This window comes from Sinocyclocheilus grahami, unplaced genomic scaffold (genome assembly GCF_001515645.1).
Source record: "Sinocyclocheilus grahami isolate Dianchi unplaced genomic scaffold, SAMN03320097.WGS_v1.1 scaffold136.1, whole genome shotgun sequence".
Taxonomy (NCBI): domain Eukaryota; kingdom Metazoa; phylum Chordata; class Actinopteri; order Cypriniformes; family Cyprinidae; genus Sinocyclocheilus; species Sinocyclocheilus grahami.
The window spans coordinates 426989-441781 of record NW_015505315.1 but is presented as its reverse complement, the minus strand read 5'-3'; the positions used below and the strand labels follow the sequence as shown (position 1 = coordinate 441781).

The following is a 14793-nucleotide window of genomic DNA, read 5'->3' as shown; positions in this document are numbered from 1 at the left end:
TGGGGTCTTTATAGCCCTCTAAAGTGCCACATGGTCCCATATCTCAAAAACGCTGCAGTAAAATGGTTTCCTATGAGGTGTGCATATAGTATGGGGCATCCCGTATAAGAACTGATGATTAATTTATTCTACTTATTAGAAATGGGGTCTTTATAGCCCTCTAAAGCACCATATAGTCCCATATCTCAAAAATGCTGCAGTAAAATGGTTTTATATGAGGTGTGCATATAATATGGAATGTGCCTTATAGGAACTGACTATTGTTTTTTTCTACTTATTGGAAATGGGGTCTTTATAACCCTCTAAAGTGCCATATGGTCCCATATCTCAAAAATGCTGCAGTAAAATGGTTTGATATGAGGTGTGCATATAGTATGGGACGTCCCGTATAAGAACTGACCATTCATTCATTGTTCTTATTAGAAATGGGGTCTTTATAGCCCTCTAAAGCGCCATATGGTCTCATATCTCAAAAATGCTGCAGTAAAATAAAAAAAGTTTTTATATGAGGTGCATATAATATGGGACATCCCTTATAGGAGCTGACCATTGTTTTTTTCTACTTATTAGAAATGGGGTCTTTATAGGCCTCTAAATCGAATAATTTCCCATTTCTCTTTTTCTAGGAATCCTGCTATGATTTGAAAGGTCGACAAAAATTCAGTAACACACAACCGTCAAAACACCAATAAATAACACACATATTAAAGCAGAAGTACAAAAAAGAAATCGAGAAATGTCATCTTGTTGTATTATATCTCACATCTGGGCGTCTAAATGAAAAGCTCTCTGAAAGCGCGTTCTCTGTGTTCCTGCCATTACCGTAATCATGGTAATACGCGCGCATACCAGTTTAAAACGCGGCTGGCTTGACCGCAGTGAAAAACTGTGCACTTCCATAATGTAAAGTGTTTTTGTACTATTTTCACGCACTAATTTTGGACTTAATATAGCTACTAAAAATTATTATTTAATACTTCTTAAGATAATCTTAAAATAGGTGTAGGCTACTTAACTTTGCTATTTTGGGACATCATGAATATGAACTAGATGTGCTTTTAAAGGGGTCATATGATGCGATTTTTCCTTTCTCTTTGAAGTGTTACAAGCTCTTGGTGCATAAAGAAGATATGTTAAGTTGCAAAGACTAACGTCTCAAATCCAAAGAGATAAAAGTCTTAACTTTATATAAGTTAAGAGTCAACCACGCCTACCCAAAACGGCTCATTCTAACACGCTCCCACATGTCTATGTCAGGATGTGGGAAGATTTGCATAACGCCGCCCAAATGTTCACGCAAAGAAAGAAGGCGTAACTTTTATTCTGGCTGTAGTATTGTTGCTGCCGCCATGTCGTGAAGACGCTGTTTCGTTGTGAAAGCGAAACTACTTTGTTTGGTCTTCCAAAAGAGGACGATATCCGGAGTCCAGCCCGGGGTCGTCACATGTGGTTGCCGCAAGCCCGCCGGTCGCTCTTTCATCGAATCCGCTGTCCGCCGCTCACTCTAGCCTACTGGCTGCCGCTCACACTCCGTATGTGAAGTTTTTCATTCTGAAAGTGAAACTACTTAGTTTGGCCTTCCAAAAGAGGACACAACTAGAAATCAGTTGTATTTACAGCACTGTTCCAGAACAGTTCAACCCAAATATTTAGATGTGTCCAGTGCTTTTTATGGAGGTCTGTTTCCTAATCATGGTATAGTAGACTACAATGCCGGCTGTTCTGACTCACAGACTGTAAGTACGTTTTTCATATTTAAAGGATTTGCCACTGACGATTCAAATGCGAGTTTTGAGCAGTGTAGAGTAGCACTTGTTGTTTGTCATTTCTACGATCACAAATGCAGACATGGTTTTATGTTTACACAGCGCAGCTAAAAAGACAGTATAAATCATTATAATCCGTAATTATGTCCCCACAGGATGCAACAAATGCCTCATTTAATGGGTTTTAATGTTTTTGTCTCGGAGTCCAGCCCGGGGTCGTCACATGTGGTTGCCGCAAGCCCGCCGGTCGCTCTTTCATCGAATCCGCTGTCCGCCGCTCACTCTAGCCTACTGGCCGCCGCTCACGCTCCGTATGTGAAGTTTTTCATTCTGAAAGTGAAACTACTTTGTTTGGCCTTCCAAAAGAGGACACTATCTGCTTCGTCATGCCTGGAGCTGATCCGTGCTGGTTGCTGAGGAAATTTTTAATGCTTTTAACTGCTGTATTAAAACATTTTATTACCACTTGTATTACTGTATACTTGAACCCACTAGTGTTTGAAAGATGGGTTCTTTCAGTAGCCTACTAAAAGTGGTAACTAAATAAATGTTTTAATACAGAGAAAGTATGTTAAAAGCACATTTTAGTTAATATTCATGGTGTCCCAAAATATCACATTTGAGTACACTAAGATCAGGGTTGTCAAATTCAGTTCCTGGAGGGCCACAGCCCTGCACAGTTTAGATTCAACCGTAATTAAACAGCTGATCCAGCTAATAAAGTCATTTAGGCTTATTTGAAATCTACAAGGTGTGTTGGAGCAGGGTTGGAACTAAACTCTGCAGGGCTGTGGCCCTCCAGGAACTGAGTTTGACACCTGTACAAGCCCTATTCGGACATAGCTAGTTTTCTAAATTATGTTTGAGTTTCGATTTTTGTCACATCTGTGATTTTCATGTACCAATTTGGACGGGACTAACATCTCCATGTTTATTACAGAGGTGGGAGGGTCTGATTTGTACATCTGTACTTGTTTTGTCTGATTTATACTGATTATCATTAGTATAACCAGAGGTTTACTACAAATGCCATGGTTAAGCTATGGCTAGTATAGCAAAACCATGGTTAATTTGTGGTTACTTTAGTTTAACTAATTTATTTTTTATTTATTTGTAGTAAAACCATGTTTAATTTTCGTAAATGTATGAACATTATCTAATTGAGCACAGAAATTAAGGTGAGTAATCTTACCTGACGCTGATATTACAGTAGCCAGTCTTAACAATTTACGTAATCTGGCTTTTCTTCTTCTTCTTCTTTTTTTCTTTGCCGGGAGGTAAACATATCAAAAATGCGTGCAGTAGTAAGAGCTTTTTGGATAAAACACATAAGGAAACGTGTTGTGAAAAAAATATTGTCAGCAATCACAGACATTCGCATTTGGATGTGATTGGTTTTCTCAGAGGATCAGAGTTTACTGAAAAACAGTAGGCAATATCCTCTGTAATATGCCCTGGAATTATTACAGAGGTTGTGTGACAAAAACACAGATGTGGCTGATTCAGACGGGATTAAAATTGCAACAAAAACAAAAGATCTATCTTTCTATCTATGGTTCCGAATTCAGCAATAGACAAAGGTCAACACTTTTTGGCACAAACGGAACTCCATAATCTTTTTTGGAAACATCCTACTAATGATAGATCAAGGGGACGACTTAAAAAATAATATATACATCAACATATACTAATTTATCTTAACAAGTAGGCAGTTATTGCAGATATAGGCATCTGTATAGTACAAAGCAAGCACTATCATATTTTATTGTGTGTTATATGTCACATTGTTAAACTCATCTTTTTCGATTATTATCTAAATTCGACAGTGTTGCCATAGTAACATTTGTGTCGAGCGATTGCTCTTTGCTTGATTTAATAGTCTGTTGTTACCAAAGCTTGGCAGGTTACCATAGTAGTATTAAACCGCGCGTGCGCTTTAGCCGTATAGCGGTATGGCGGTGAAAGCTGTCAACATAAACTTGTGATTGTTGGATTGAAAAGGAGAAGTAAGAAGAAGATAACTTAAGTGATGTACCATGTGAAGGTAAAGCAAAGCTTATTTCGTTTGGAGCAGCTGTTGTGTAGCGATTGCCCCCCCCCCCGAAAATGTTACAGCTAAACAGCACGATTAGCCACTCATCGATAGCCAAATAAAACTGTTTATGTTACATACTTTAGTTAAATCTCTTTATTTCAATAGCAAACTGTCACTTCATTACATGAACAATTGGTATGTAAAGAATCAACTTGTAAGCAAGCAGTATTTAGTTAGTTATGTTAGGTAATAGAGTCATGAGCTTCATTCTCTACAGTTGTAACACATTTGCTGTCAATTTCCCCCGTCCTCTCATAAGAAAATAACAAAAGAAGATACTTGGAGGTCTGATGACTTAAAAGTGCACATTCAGGTAATCTGCAGTTTGTTTGTGTGTAAGAAAAGACAAGGTTTAGAAGCACAACCCATAAAATGTCATTGTTGAAGGAGAGCAAAAAAAGATCCAAACAAGAAGAGGAGCACAGGAAATACAGGGACGGAGAATCTCTGGATCGCTGACAAAGAGACCCTGATCAAGATGCAAGGAGAGAGAAAGAAAAACTGAGAGAGAGAGAGAGAAAGCACACAAGAGAGGAGTAAACACAGAGACCCAGGCAGGGATAGAAACCAGCAGGATATCAAGAAGGAAGACATCAGGGAGGATAGTTATAAAGAGAGAACGAGAGAGAGAGAACAGGCATAGAGATGGAGATGAAGAAGAAAAAAGACATAATCGAGGTGAGAAGGAAAACAGTGAAAGACGGAGGGATAGAGAAAAGGACAGATATAAAGACAGGGACATAGATGTGTACAATCAGGGGGACAGAGGTACAAACAGGGAAAAAGATAGAGATAGAAGGAGATCAGAGAGAGACGGAGCAAAAAAGTGAAACCGATAGAAGGAAAGATGGGAGAAGAGAAGGTGAAAAAGAAGAAAGGGAGAGAGACAATGAACGAGAGAGAGAGGAGAGAAAAACACAGAGCAAGAGAAAGTGAACAGAATCGACATGAATATGAGGAAAAACAGAGGGACGGAGAAAGGAGAGAGAGACGCAGTGATAAAGAACACTGGACACAAAGAAAAAGGTATGATTATTAGTGTTTATTCCTAGAGAACATTTATATAATCTCTTGTTTCAGAAGACAGAAGAGAAGAAGGGATAAAGAAAGCCATGTAAGCCATAAGATTGTTGCTATTTATTAGCAAGATATTAAACTGATAATATAATAATAATGTAATTCTGACTGTACTGATATTATGGAGGAATGTTTAAACATTGTGGCTAGTCGACTGACTTGAATGAGCTACATTGGAACTGATAACTGGAACAGTTTTTTGTTAAAGTTGTTGCTTTCGATAGGTGGCAAACACAAGTCACTCTCGAGAAGTGGAACAGCATCACCAGGAGTGGAAAGAGTCAAACGATTATTTCCACGGCATCAAAGACAGGGATAGGGAAAAGGCCAGGGAGAGGGAAGAGAGAGATAGACGGCGTGAAAAAAGGCACAAGGAGGCTTCAGACTCCAAGAGGAGTGACAGAGAGTGGAAACATAAGGATTCATCAGGCCATGACCTGAATGAAAGGATAAATAGAGACAAAGAGGTATAAACATGATCAAATAATGTATGAGATTCATGACATCCATTTACTTTTTTTAGGTTTGTGAGTTTATAAATCTAATGTTAGCTCTGCTTTTTTTATACCTCATTTAACTATTGCTAGTGTACTGCATATGCATCAAATTGATGTCCAAACAGACTGAAAACAAAACCTGACTTGATCAGAATTGCATAGTACTGGCAAATTTTAAGACCAAATCGAATCGTTCTCTATTCGTTTCTTCTCTGACCGAACAGAGCTATGAGCACAGATTCGTACAGCTCTGATTTAAAGATGGCAGAGCATGTAAGTAAATGTGCTAAAAAAGTAAATGCGTTTTGAAATGTAAAGCAAATGATCATGTAGAATACAAACTTGAACCAATACAAAGCCCTTACAAGTTCTGCAGGTATAGTATGCATGTTAAAAATAAACATGCAAAAAGCAAGAACAGCCTATCGACCTCAGTGACATCCTATACAAAAGCATTTACCTTTGGAGTCTCAGAACTCATTTCTCTCAGAAACTAATATTTAAAGTTGTTTCATTGCATGTGTTCATCTGTACTTTTTAAGTGTTTCTGCTTTCTAGCCCTACTGTAAATTTTGAATAAAAGAGTAAACACACATTGTGGCTAATATGATTGCCTGTCTTTGTGTTTCAAGGTGGAGAATGAAGAAACTGAAGAGGACAAACAATCAAGCAAAGATGATCATAATGATTATGAGGAGGATTTTGAGGTGGGAAGCAGTTTAGTGCTTCTATTACATACATTACTTAGTACAGAGAATATATAGAATATACTTATATAATTCTTATATCTTTGTATATTTATATGTGACCCTGGACCACAAAACCAGTCTTAAGTCGCTGGGGTATATTTGTAGCAATAGCCAAAAATACATTGTATGGGTCAAAATTATAGATTTTTCTTTTATGCCAAAAATCATTAGGATATTAAGTAAAGATCATGTTCCATAAAGATATTTTGTATTTCCTACTGTAAATATATTAAAACTTAATTTTTGATTAGTAATATGCATTGCTAAGAACTTCATTTGGACAGCTTTAAAGGTGATTTTCTCAATATTTGGATTTTTTTGCACCCTCGGATTCCAGATTTTCAATAGTTCAATAGATAGTTGTATCTCGGCCTAATATTGTCCTATCCTAACAAATCATACACCAATGTAAAGCTTATTTATTCAGCTTTCAGGTGATGTATAAATCTCAATTTCAAAAAATTGACCCTTATGACTGGGGCCGCTGTGATTTTGCCAAGTAAGACAAATCTTTTGTTGATCCTGGATCAACATAACTGTCCAAAAATATAGACTTAACCCAATCCCTACCCCTAAACCTAACCCTACCCATAATTTATTCCTAAAAACAGTGTGAAATGATAGCTGATTAACAAGGGTGTAGAAGCACCTAACCATGATTGTAAGCCTAAAACAGATATTTCCTGAAAAGTTATCCCTCAATTCTGATTGGTTGATAGGAATGTTGTTCCAGGATCAACAAGGATGTTGATCCAGGAACATGTTGTACTTGGTGAAATCACGGTCACCTTATGACTGGTTTTGTGGTCCAGGGTCACATATAGGGTTTATATTTCCCTAATATCTGATGTGAATTTTGAAGCTGAATATAACCGACAAACATCAAAATTGTCATTCCATATTATGCTGTTCTTTTGGTGATGCTTTTAGGATTATGAAGAAGACTTTGAGGATATTGGTGAAGAGGAGGATGATAATGAGGAGGAGAACGAGGAACATGACAAAAAAGTGAGAGAAGACAAGAGGGAGTTGAGTCCCAAGAGAAGAGAAGAGATTGAAGCCATTGATGAGGAAAATAAGAGAATCTACTCTGCAAGATCAAAGCCCACAACCATAGAGTCAGCTGTCACCCAGAGAGGTAGTTAAACAAAAGTTTGTTAATTTGCACATTCTACTGGTGAATATGAACAAAGACTATAGAATACCCAAGACATGTCACTCGTATAGTTTTGAATGGGGAAAAATGCAATGCTCAATATTGCCGCTCTATCGAACAAAGCCCTGCCTTCTGAGCAAAAGAGCCAATCCCTAATCGGTAAAGTCAGCACGTCACTGCAGCTGCCGTTCGAAGTCCCGGTTGCTTTAGAAACAGTCAGAGTTCTGAGAATGCGCTTAGGACTATGCATGTGCACTGGCTGGTCTAGCCTGAAAAATAAGCTTTTTTTTAAACGCTATTTGAGCAAAATAAACAACATTTATGAGAAAGTTGTTGTCAGATTTCATTGGTGATTTCAAATATGAAATTGAATCGTAAGCTTGGTGAACAATTTTGGAGAGTTTGAGGTTTCCCCATTCAAAGAGATAAGAGCTGCACTTGCATGCCCATGAGGCATTACGGGTTGCTTTTGTTTTGTTTTCACAGAAAAGCATTCTAACAGAAGTCGAACTCGTGGCAAAATTATTCATTTTGTATAAGCAAAGCAGCGAGAGGTCAGCCAGAAAGTGGCCAAGAAACAGAAGCAAGTTCTCCATCTTCATAATGATCTAATTAGAAGTTATTAGAAGTAAACATACTTTTTAAAATAAAAAAATGAATTGCATTTGTTGACTAATCAGTTAATAAAAAAATTATTTATTTGATTTGAAGGAAGCGCAGTGAAGAACTTCTGCGTCTGATTGATTTAGACTTCTCCATCACCTTCTCTCTGCTGGACCTCGCTCCTGTCATTGAGTATGACATGTACATCAAGAATTTTGGAACAGCCAATACAAAACAGGTTAGAAATCTAGGAAGTTGTAGGTACTTCCATGTTATAAAACGGCAGTGGTGATATTTTTAAGTATTTGGCCATTTTGGCATATTTCTACCAAAATTCACTTTTACACATCATCTCTGTCAACTAGATTTGTGTGTTTTCCTTATGTCATGATCAAAATGGCTTTTATCATGAGATTATTGTGTCTCCAGGCTTATGTGCAGTGCAATGAAGACAACGCTGATAGAGATATACAAACAGAAAAAGTAGATTTGACAGACAAATGGACACAACATCCACCAGAAGCAAATGCAGCATGTGGAGGTATTGTGTTCAGCACTGGCTACGTTTACATGCAACCAAATAATCCGTTTGTAATCGGATTGACGGCTCATTCGGACTGAAAAACCTTCATGTAAACACCTTTTGAAATTTCGATCGGATTGAAGGGGTTGGTTTATTCCTTTTCTAATACGATTGAGAGTGCATGTAAACAATCGATCAGATTGAACCCCGAATCTGAAAGGACTGCGCATGTGCAATGACGCAGAAATAGCATAATGGCATATGACGCGCGGAACGAGCGGTTCTTCCTTTTGAATAAAGTGTTGTATAAATGCGTGTCCTGTCATTATAAAACTCTCCTTTCACTCGGCAACTGTGAACTGGAGCAGGACAACCTCCCACCAGTCCTTGTTTTGGATTCTCATCCACAGGCAACCCGTTTTGGGCACGGGGAGGGGCATTTTACTGTGTGATAAATATGAGCACCACGGCACAGCGGTTTATATGTATATTTATCCATAAATTAATAAATATTAATTCTGCTGTTAAAAACAAATTAACCGTGTAGGAGAGTGGTTATTATGTGCAAACAGTGAGAAACTCTATATTTGTGCAGTATGCACATGTAAAAAAATTAATAAATTCCGATTTGAAGCTTGTGACATATAAACGCGCACATCAACCCGATCACTTTATTTAGCGGTCATGTAAACACTACATTCAGATTCATCAGTCGGAATGAATTAATTCCGATTGAACCAAAAATTGTGCATGTAAACGTAACCACTGACTCTGTCATTAGTAATGAATACCAAATGGAAATATAAAAATAACAAATACAGTGGATTGTGTTCTGTTTCATTCTCTGAACTGTAACCAGGATCTAAGGCATCTCAAGACACTACAGATAAATCCACTTCAAGAATAACTACTGATTCTCAACGTCTGACTACATTTATACGCTCTGCTGCACAGGTTAAGAATAGCTACCTGTTAATAGGACTTTTTAAAAAACATATTAAAATTAAAACATTACAATTAATCTCAACCAAAATGCAAAAACACTCAAAAAGGTCAGTGTTGTTCTGTCTCAGAAATAGATAAACAAATAAATGCATATTAAATCAAGTTGTCCATAGACCGTCTGATGAAGTACAATTTATTTAAGTATTTATTTGTATGTCAGGTAATGGCTGTTCTGATAGAGGAGAATATGGCAGAGAGTAATTCAATCAGAAGGCTTCACTCTCAAACAGACGCGCTGTCCTTTTGTGAAGGCTGCATTCAACTCAATACCAAACTCCCCTTTCTGCATGGTAATATTTTCTAAATTAGATTTACTGATAAATAGCAGCGATTGAGTGATGGATACATGAGTGTGATAAGAACTACCTAAAATGATAGAAATCATCTTTGGGAAAAATGTATTTGAAGTGTAATTTAAGTTTGGCTCATGTCCCATTTGTTTACATGGAGAGGGGCCAATTGAAAAGTTTTGAATTCACTTTTCAGGACGTGAGTGGCACAGGTGGAACAGACCCTATATGTACAATCATGTATATGTGCGTATCTACCTGCAGGTCGGCAGGTGAGTCTGCTGCAGTTCTCTCACGTCCAGAGACAGACTCTTCTGTCTGTTCATCCTCCTTCCTTCAAAAGCAGTGCTGTACGGCTTGACTGTGAGACAATCATCTGTGTTTGGAACATCTGGGAACCATCCAGACCCCAAAAAATTTGTCTTCGTGAATCTGAGGTATGGAGGAGAACATGCTTGCATCATTAAAATTTATTGTTGATGTTTCTGAAATTAACTGCCCTCCCAAAACAGCCAATAAAAATCTAAATTGTTTTTCTCCTATTTGTCTACCCCTCTCAGGTGAGGTGTTGCTGTTTCAGTCCTGGTAAAGTTACACTAGTGTTTCAAGTGATTAACATTCTGGTACTCACTTGAACTTGGTGGTTAGCAAGGAGGTGTGGACACTACGCTACCCAACCTTCTCAACAGGTCAGTCAGTGCTCACTGCTTCAGCTGCTGTGCCATCTAAATAAATAATAGAAAAAACACAAGCATTTGCAAAACTGTTTATCTAACTTCACTTTAGGTATTTAGGTATAGATATTTGGAGTCAGGTCACAGGTTAAAACTAAACTGACCTGTGATTTGCGTATGATTGCAGATGCTGTGCTTTCAGAGGGGTGTCCCATGGTGTCCATTGAACCTGTACTGGCGACTGCTGATACAAGTTCAAAGAGTACACTATCTGCAGACATAGATGGTAATGTGTTTGAAATAAATTGTTTCAATAAATAAAAACACTAATTCAAATGTTGGGATTAGTTAAAAAATAAAAATGTATTCTTGCTGAATAAAATCTTCATTAATTTGATCAAAACTAAGACATTTATAGTTTTATAAAAGATTAATGAATAAATATTTTTAAGTTTTATTCATTAAAGAAGCAGCACAAGCCGTTTTTAACATTGATAAGAAGAATTATTTTCATCAAGTAACAGATTAGCATATGAGACTGATTTCTGAAGGATCCTGTGACACTGAGTAATGAAATGTCAACACTGCCATCACAGGAATAAATTACATTTTAAAACAATGTCAAATAAATGCAACCCTGTTGCACATAAGAGATTTAAAATTTGTAATAACTACCCACCAATAGTTTGAACAGTAGTGTATATTTTGAAAACCACCAAAAGAAATTCCTTGTTCCCTTGTGTAAAATTCTAGAGTCTCTGGGACTGTCATTCCAATTAGGATCTCTGGATGAAAATGGAGTGTTAACTCTCTGGGTATGTCTGCATTTCACCAGCAACTTTATTTCACAGAAACCTTCTTTCATTTAGTACTGTGTGTTTTTGTAACAAGAGATTATTTAGATGAAGTTGTATATTTTGTCTCTGACAGGTTGTGGTTGAGCTGCCCAAAGGAAATTATTCTGGTTCTCAAACAGACCTAGGTAAGATTTTTCTTTTTTTCTGTAAAGCTGCTTTGAACAATCTGTAAAAGTAAAAACGCTGAATTGTGAATTGAGTTGAACTCATCCTTGCTGAAATGCACATCAATTAGACATGTCTCATTTTAATAATGCTGCATCTGCCTTGGTAGGTCTTAGGCCAGGTGGTAAAGTTAAACTACACCACAGCTCCTCTCTACAGACCACTGAGAAACCTTCTCAAGATATTATAATGGGATTTGGACCTCCTGTGAGCTTTCAGTTAAAGTTCCTCCTGTCTGACTCAAACCATTACTTCATTGGTACTAACATGGTGGGTGTTGCAGGAAATTGTTGAAAATTGTCTTTCATCTTGGTCTTAAAATGTTTCTTGAAGTGTTTCTTTATTTTCTTTTATTATTGAAGGGTTTGGTTAGACATGGTACTAGGCACAGCCTAAAAGTTCTTCCAAAGTTCTACAGATCACAGTTTGATAGCTGTAGTCCGGTGGATGTCACAGCACTTGACTTCAGTCCTTCCGAAAATCCCTTGTTCTTGGTAGGAGCAGCTTCTATTGCTTTTTACTGTAGGTGTAATTATGTATTTCTGTGTTCATAGATATCTGTTATTAGTGATGAAAGTGTTCTTTTTCTCCCAGTCTTTACAGGTTCTAGCTGAAATTTAGAATGGGAACATTATATTCACCCTTTTAATTCCTTTCTTTAGGTTGGCTGCAGTGATGGAACAGTCCGATTGCACTCTGTCCTGAGAGAAGATTCGTTGATGGAATGGTCTGGATGTTCCAGTGGCGCTTCCATTCTGTCAGTGCAGTGGTCTCAGACACGGCCAGCTGTGTTCTGTGTTCTGGATGCTGCCTCTGATCTTCACATCTGGGACCTGACTGTGAAGGATTATGTGCCAGCTGTCACTGAGAATATACACAAAGACCGGTAAAAAGCTAATACATCAAATATTAGATATTTTTTAATACGAGAGAAAAAAGTTCAGTTAGTGCAATACAGTAAGATAATATGTCAAATACTGTATGTAATTACTGTTGTAAGGCATGTACCTCAGGCACTTAACTGTTTTTACAATCCTCTCTTTCCGAACTATTTTTCACAGGGTGATAACCATGGCAGTGTTTGGTGAGCCAGCCAAACAGAACACATTTTCTGGCATTGCGCACGCCAAGCAGTCCGGCAAGGTGGAGATTCAGTATTTTAAGGAGCACCTATGACAAAGAAAAACTTCAGTCTTTTTTGCACAATGCTTTTTTGATATGAGATGGATTCTCATCCAAATCAAGCAAAGGTCTCTTTTTTAATACGAGAGAAAAAAGTTCAGTTAGTGCAATACAGTAAGATAATATGTCAAATACTGTATGTAATTACTGTGGTAAGGCATGTACCTCAGGCACTTAACTGTTTTTACAATCCTCTCTTTCCGAACTATTTTTCACAGGGTGATAACCATGGCAGTGTTTGGTGAGCCAGCCAAACAGAACACATTTTCTGGCATTGCGCACGCCAAGCAGTCCGGCAAGGTGGAGATTCAGTATTTTAAGGAGCACCTATGACAAAGAAAAACTTCAGTCTTTTTTGCACAATGCTTTTTTGATATGAGATGGATTCTCATCCAAATCAAGCAAAGGTCTATCTGAGCCCAGATTCAAATGAATTTCCAGTTAAATCCATAATATGCAAATGACAGTGGAAAACACAAAAGAGACATTAGAGAAAGTCATGCATAGTATGGGCAGACCTAGTGAATTATATTTCCTTGTTACAGGTACCCAATGCTACATTAAAGGGATAGTTCACCCAAAAATGAAAATTTGATGTTTATCTGCTTGCCCCCAGGGCATCCAAGATGTAGGTGACATTGTTTCTTCAGTAGAACTCAAACGAAGATTTTTAACTCAAACCGTTGCAGTCTGTCAGTCTTATAATGGAAGTGAATGGGAATCACTGCTTTGAGAGTAAAAAAAACATACACAAACAAAACCAAACTCGTGATGATACATTGATGTGTAAAGACACGAAACGATCGGTCTGTGCAAGAAACTGAACAGCTGGCACATTGACATTCCTAATTAATAAGATTGTAGATAGAGTGTCAATGGTTCATTTGAGAAATAGGTGGTGGTAATGCACTTATAAGTCTGTGATCCGCCGTAAAGCAAGAAGAAGAAAAAGACTCATCAGGTGCCGACTGTCGAGGACGCGCTCAGGACAGTTCAGACATTGCAGTGCATCAGAGGTAAAAAAAACGATATAAATACTGTTCAGTTTCTTGCACAGACCGATCGTTTCGTGTCTTTACACATCAATGTATCGTCACGAGCCGCAGGGATTAATTTGGTTTTGTTTGTGTATGTTTTTTTAACTCTCAAAGTCATGATGTTACTCAACTTTGATGTTTGCTAGAACCTGATGGTTTTGTTGCTGTACGCAGCATTTTGTAAGGTTCGATCAAACACTAAAGGGAGCACATGAATATGAGCTTTCTGTTCCTCAGGGATATAAAGACATTATTTCCATTTTGTATTATTTTACAATATGAATATTTACACTGAGTAGCATTTGAACTGGAGTATATTTTTTATTTAGGGTCCCTATCATTTCTTCACTATCAAGTCTACTGTCATACTGTAATTATTAATGGATATTTTTATTAAAAGACTATTACATTTAAACTGTTTTCTCTCGTTCTCACACCTGTATTGTTGGTAGAGGGGTGTTCTTCACTATTAGAAACTGCAAACTATACTGTACACGGAGGACCATCACTCTCACTAAGGATCTAGTTGTCATCTTTCGAACTTGGACACCATTTTCATCTAGATCGGATTCCAATCGGATATGCACAAAATCGGATTTGGGTTGACAGTCTGAAAGAGGCTTTAGTCTGTCTCTTGAGGTCAACTGCATTTTCACACATTCTCTTCTGTAAAATATTATTATTTGTCGTCGTTACCATGGCGATTAAACCAGCGCTATTTCGACTTCAATCATTATTATTTTTTACATAATTAAATAGTTAAAATAGAACTTTAATACTAAAATGAAACTGTCACAACATAAAACATGATATCAATAGAGATAGACTATTTCTAGGTACATGGCACGCGTAAGTTTAAACCTGAAACCCTATAAAATCTTTTTGCATGGCAACGTTTAATATTAATAAGAGAAAGGAAAAACTGCTTTGCATAAACTTGGACTGTAGATGTTGATGAGGACCAGTACGAGATGAATGGACAATAATGTCTGTCGTTTTCTCCATGGTAACTGTTGCCAACGGCTCTATTCAGACGGCTCTCTGTTAACGACCTTTGGCTCTTTCAGCGTCAATCCGAATAAACAGGTTTTTAATAACAAAGAGCCACAAGTTACAA

The 14793-nt window shown here is 37.4% G+C and overlaps 1 protein-coding gene across 1 annotated transcript; it reads left to right on the top strand.

Annotated features, from left to right (window-relative positions):
- The first annotated feature begins 4708 nt into the window (after positions 1–4708).
- LOC107591041 (WD repeat-containing protein 60-like) lies at positions 4709–13191 on the top strand. Its single transcript, XM_016280046.1, is given in 21 exon segments — positions 4709–4793; positions 4914–4975; positions 5163–5405; positions 6068–6142; positions 7115–7322; positions 7827–7927; positions 8056–8181; positions 8373–8484; positions 9326–9420; positions 9632–9761; positions 10026–10198; positions 10322–10373; positions 10376–10450; positions 10623–10721; positions 11189–11250; positions 11366–11417; positions 11567–11727; positions 11820–11951; positions 12120–12343; positions 12519–12707; positions 13047–13191. Coding segments are annotated over 20 exon segments (2382 nt in total). The 3' UTR covers positions 12634–12707; positions 13047–13191.
- Positions 13192–14793: the final 1602 nt, after the last annotated feature.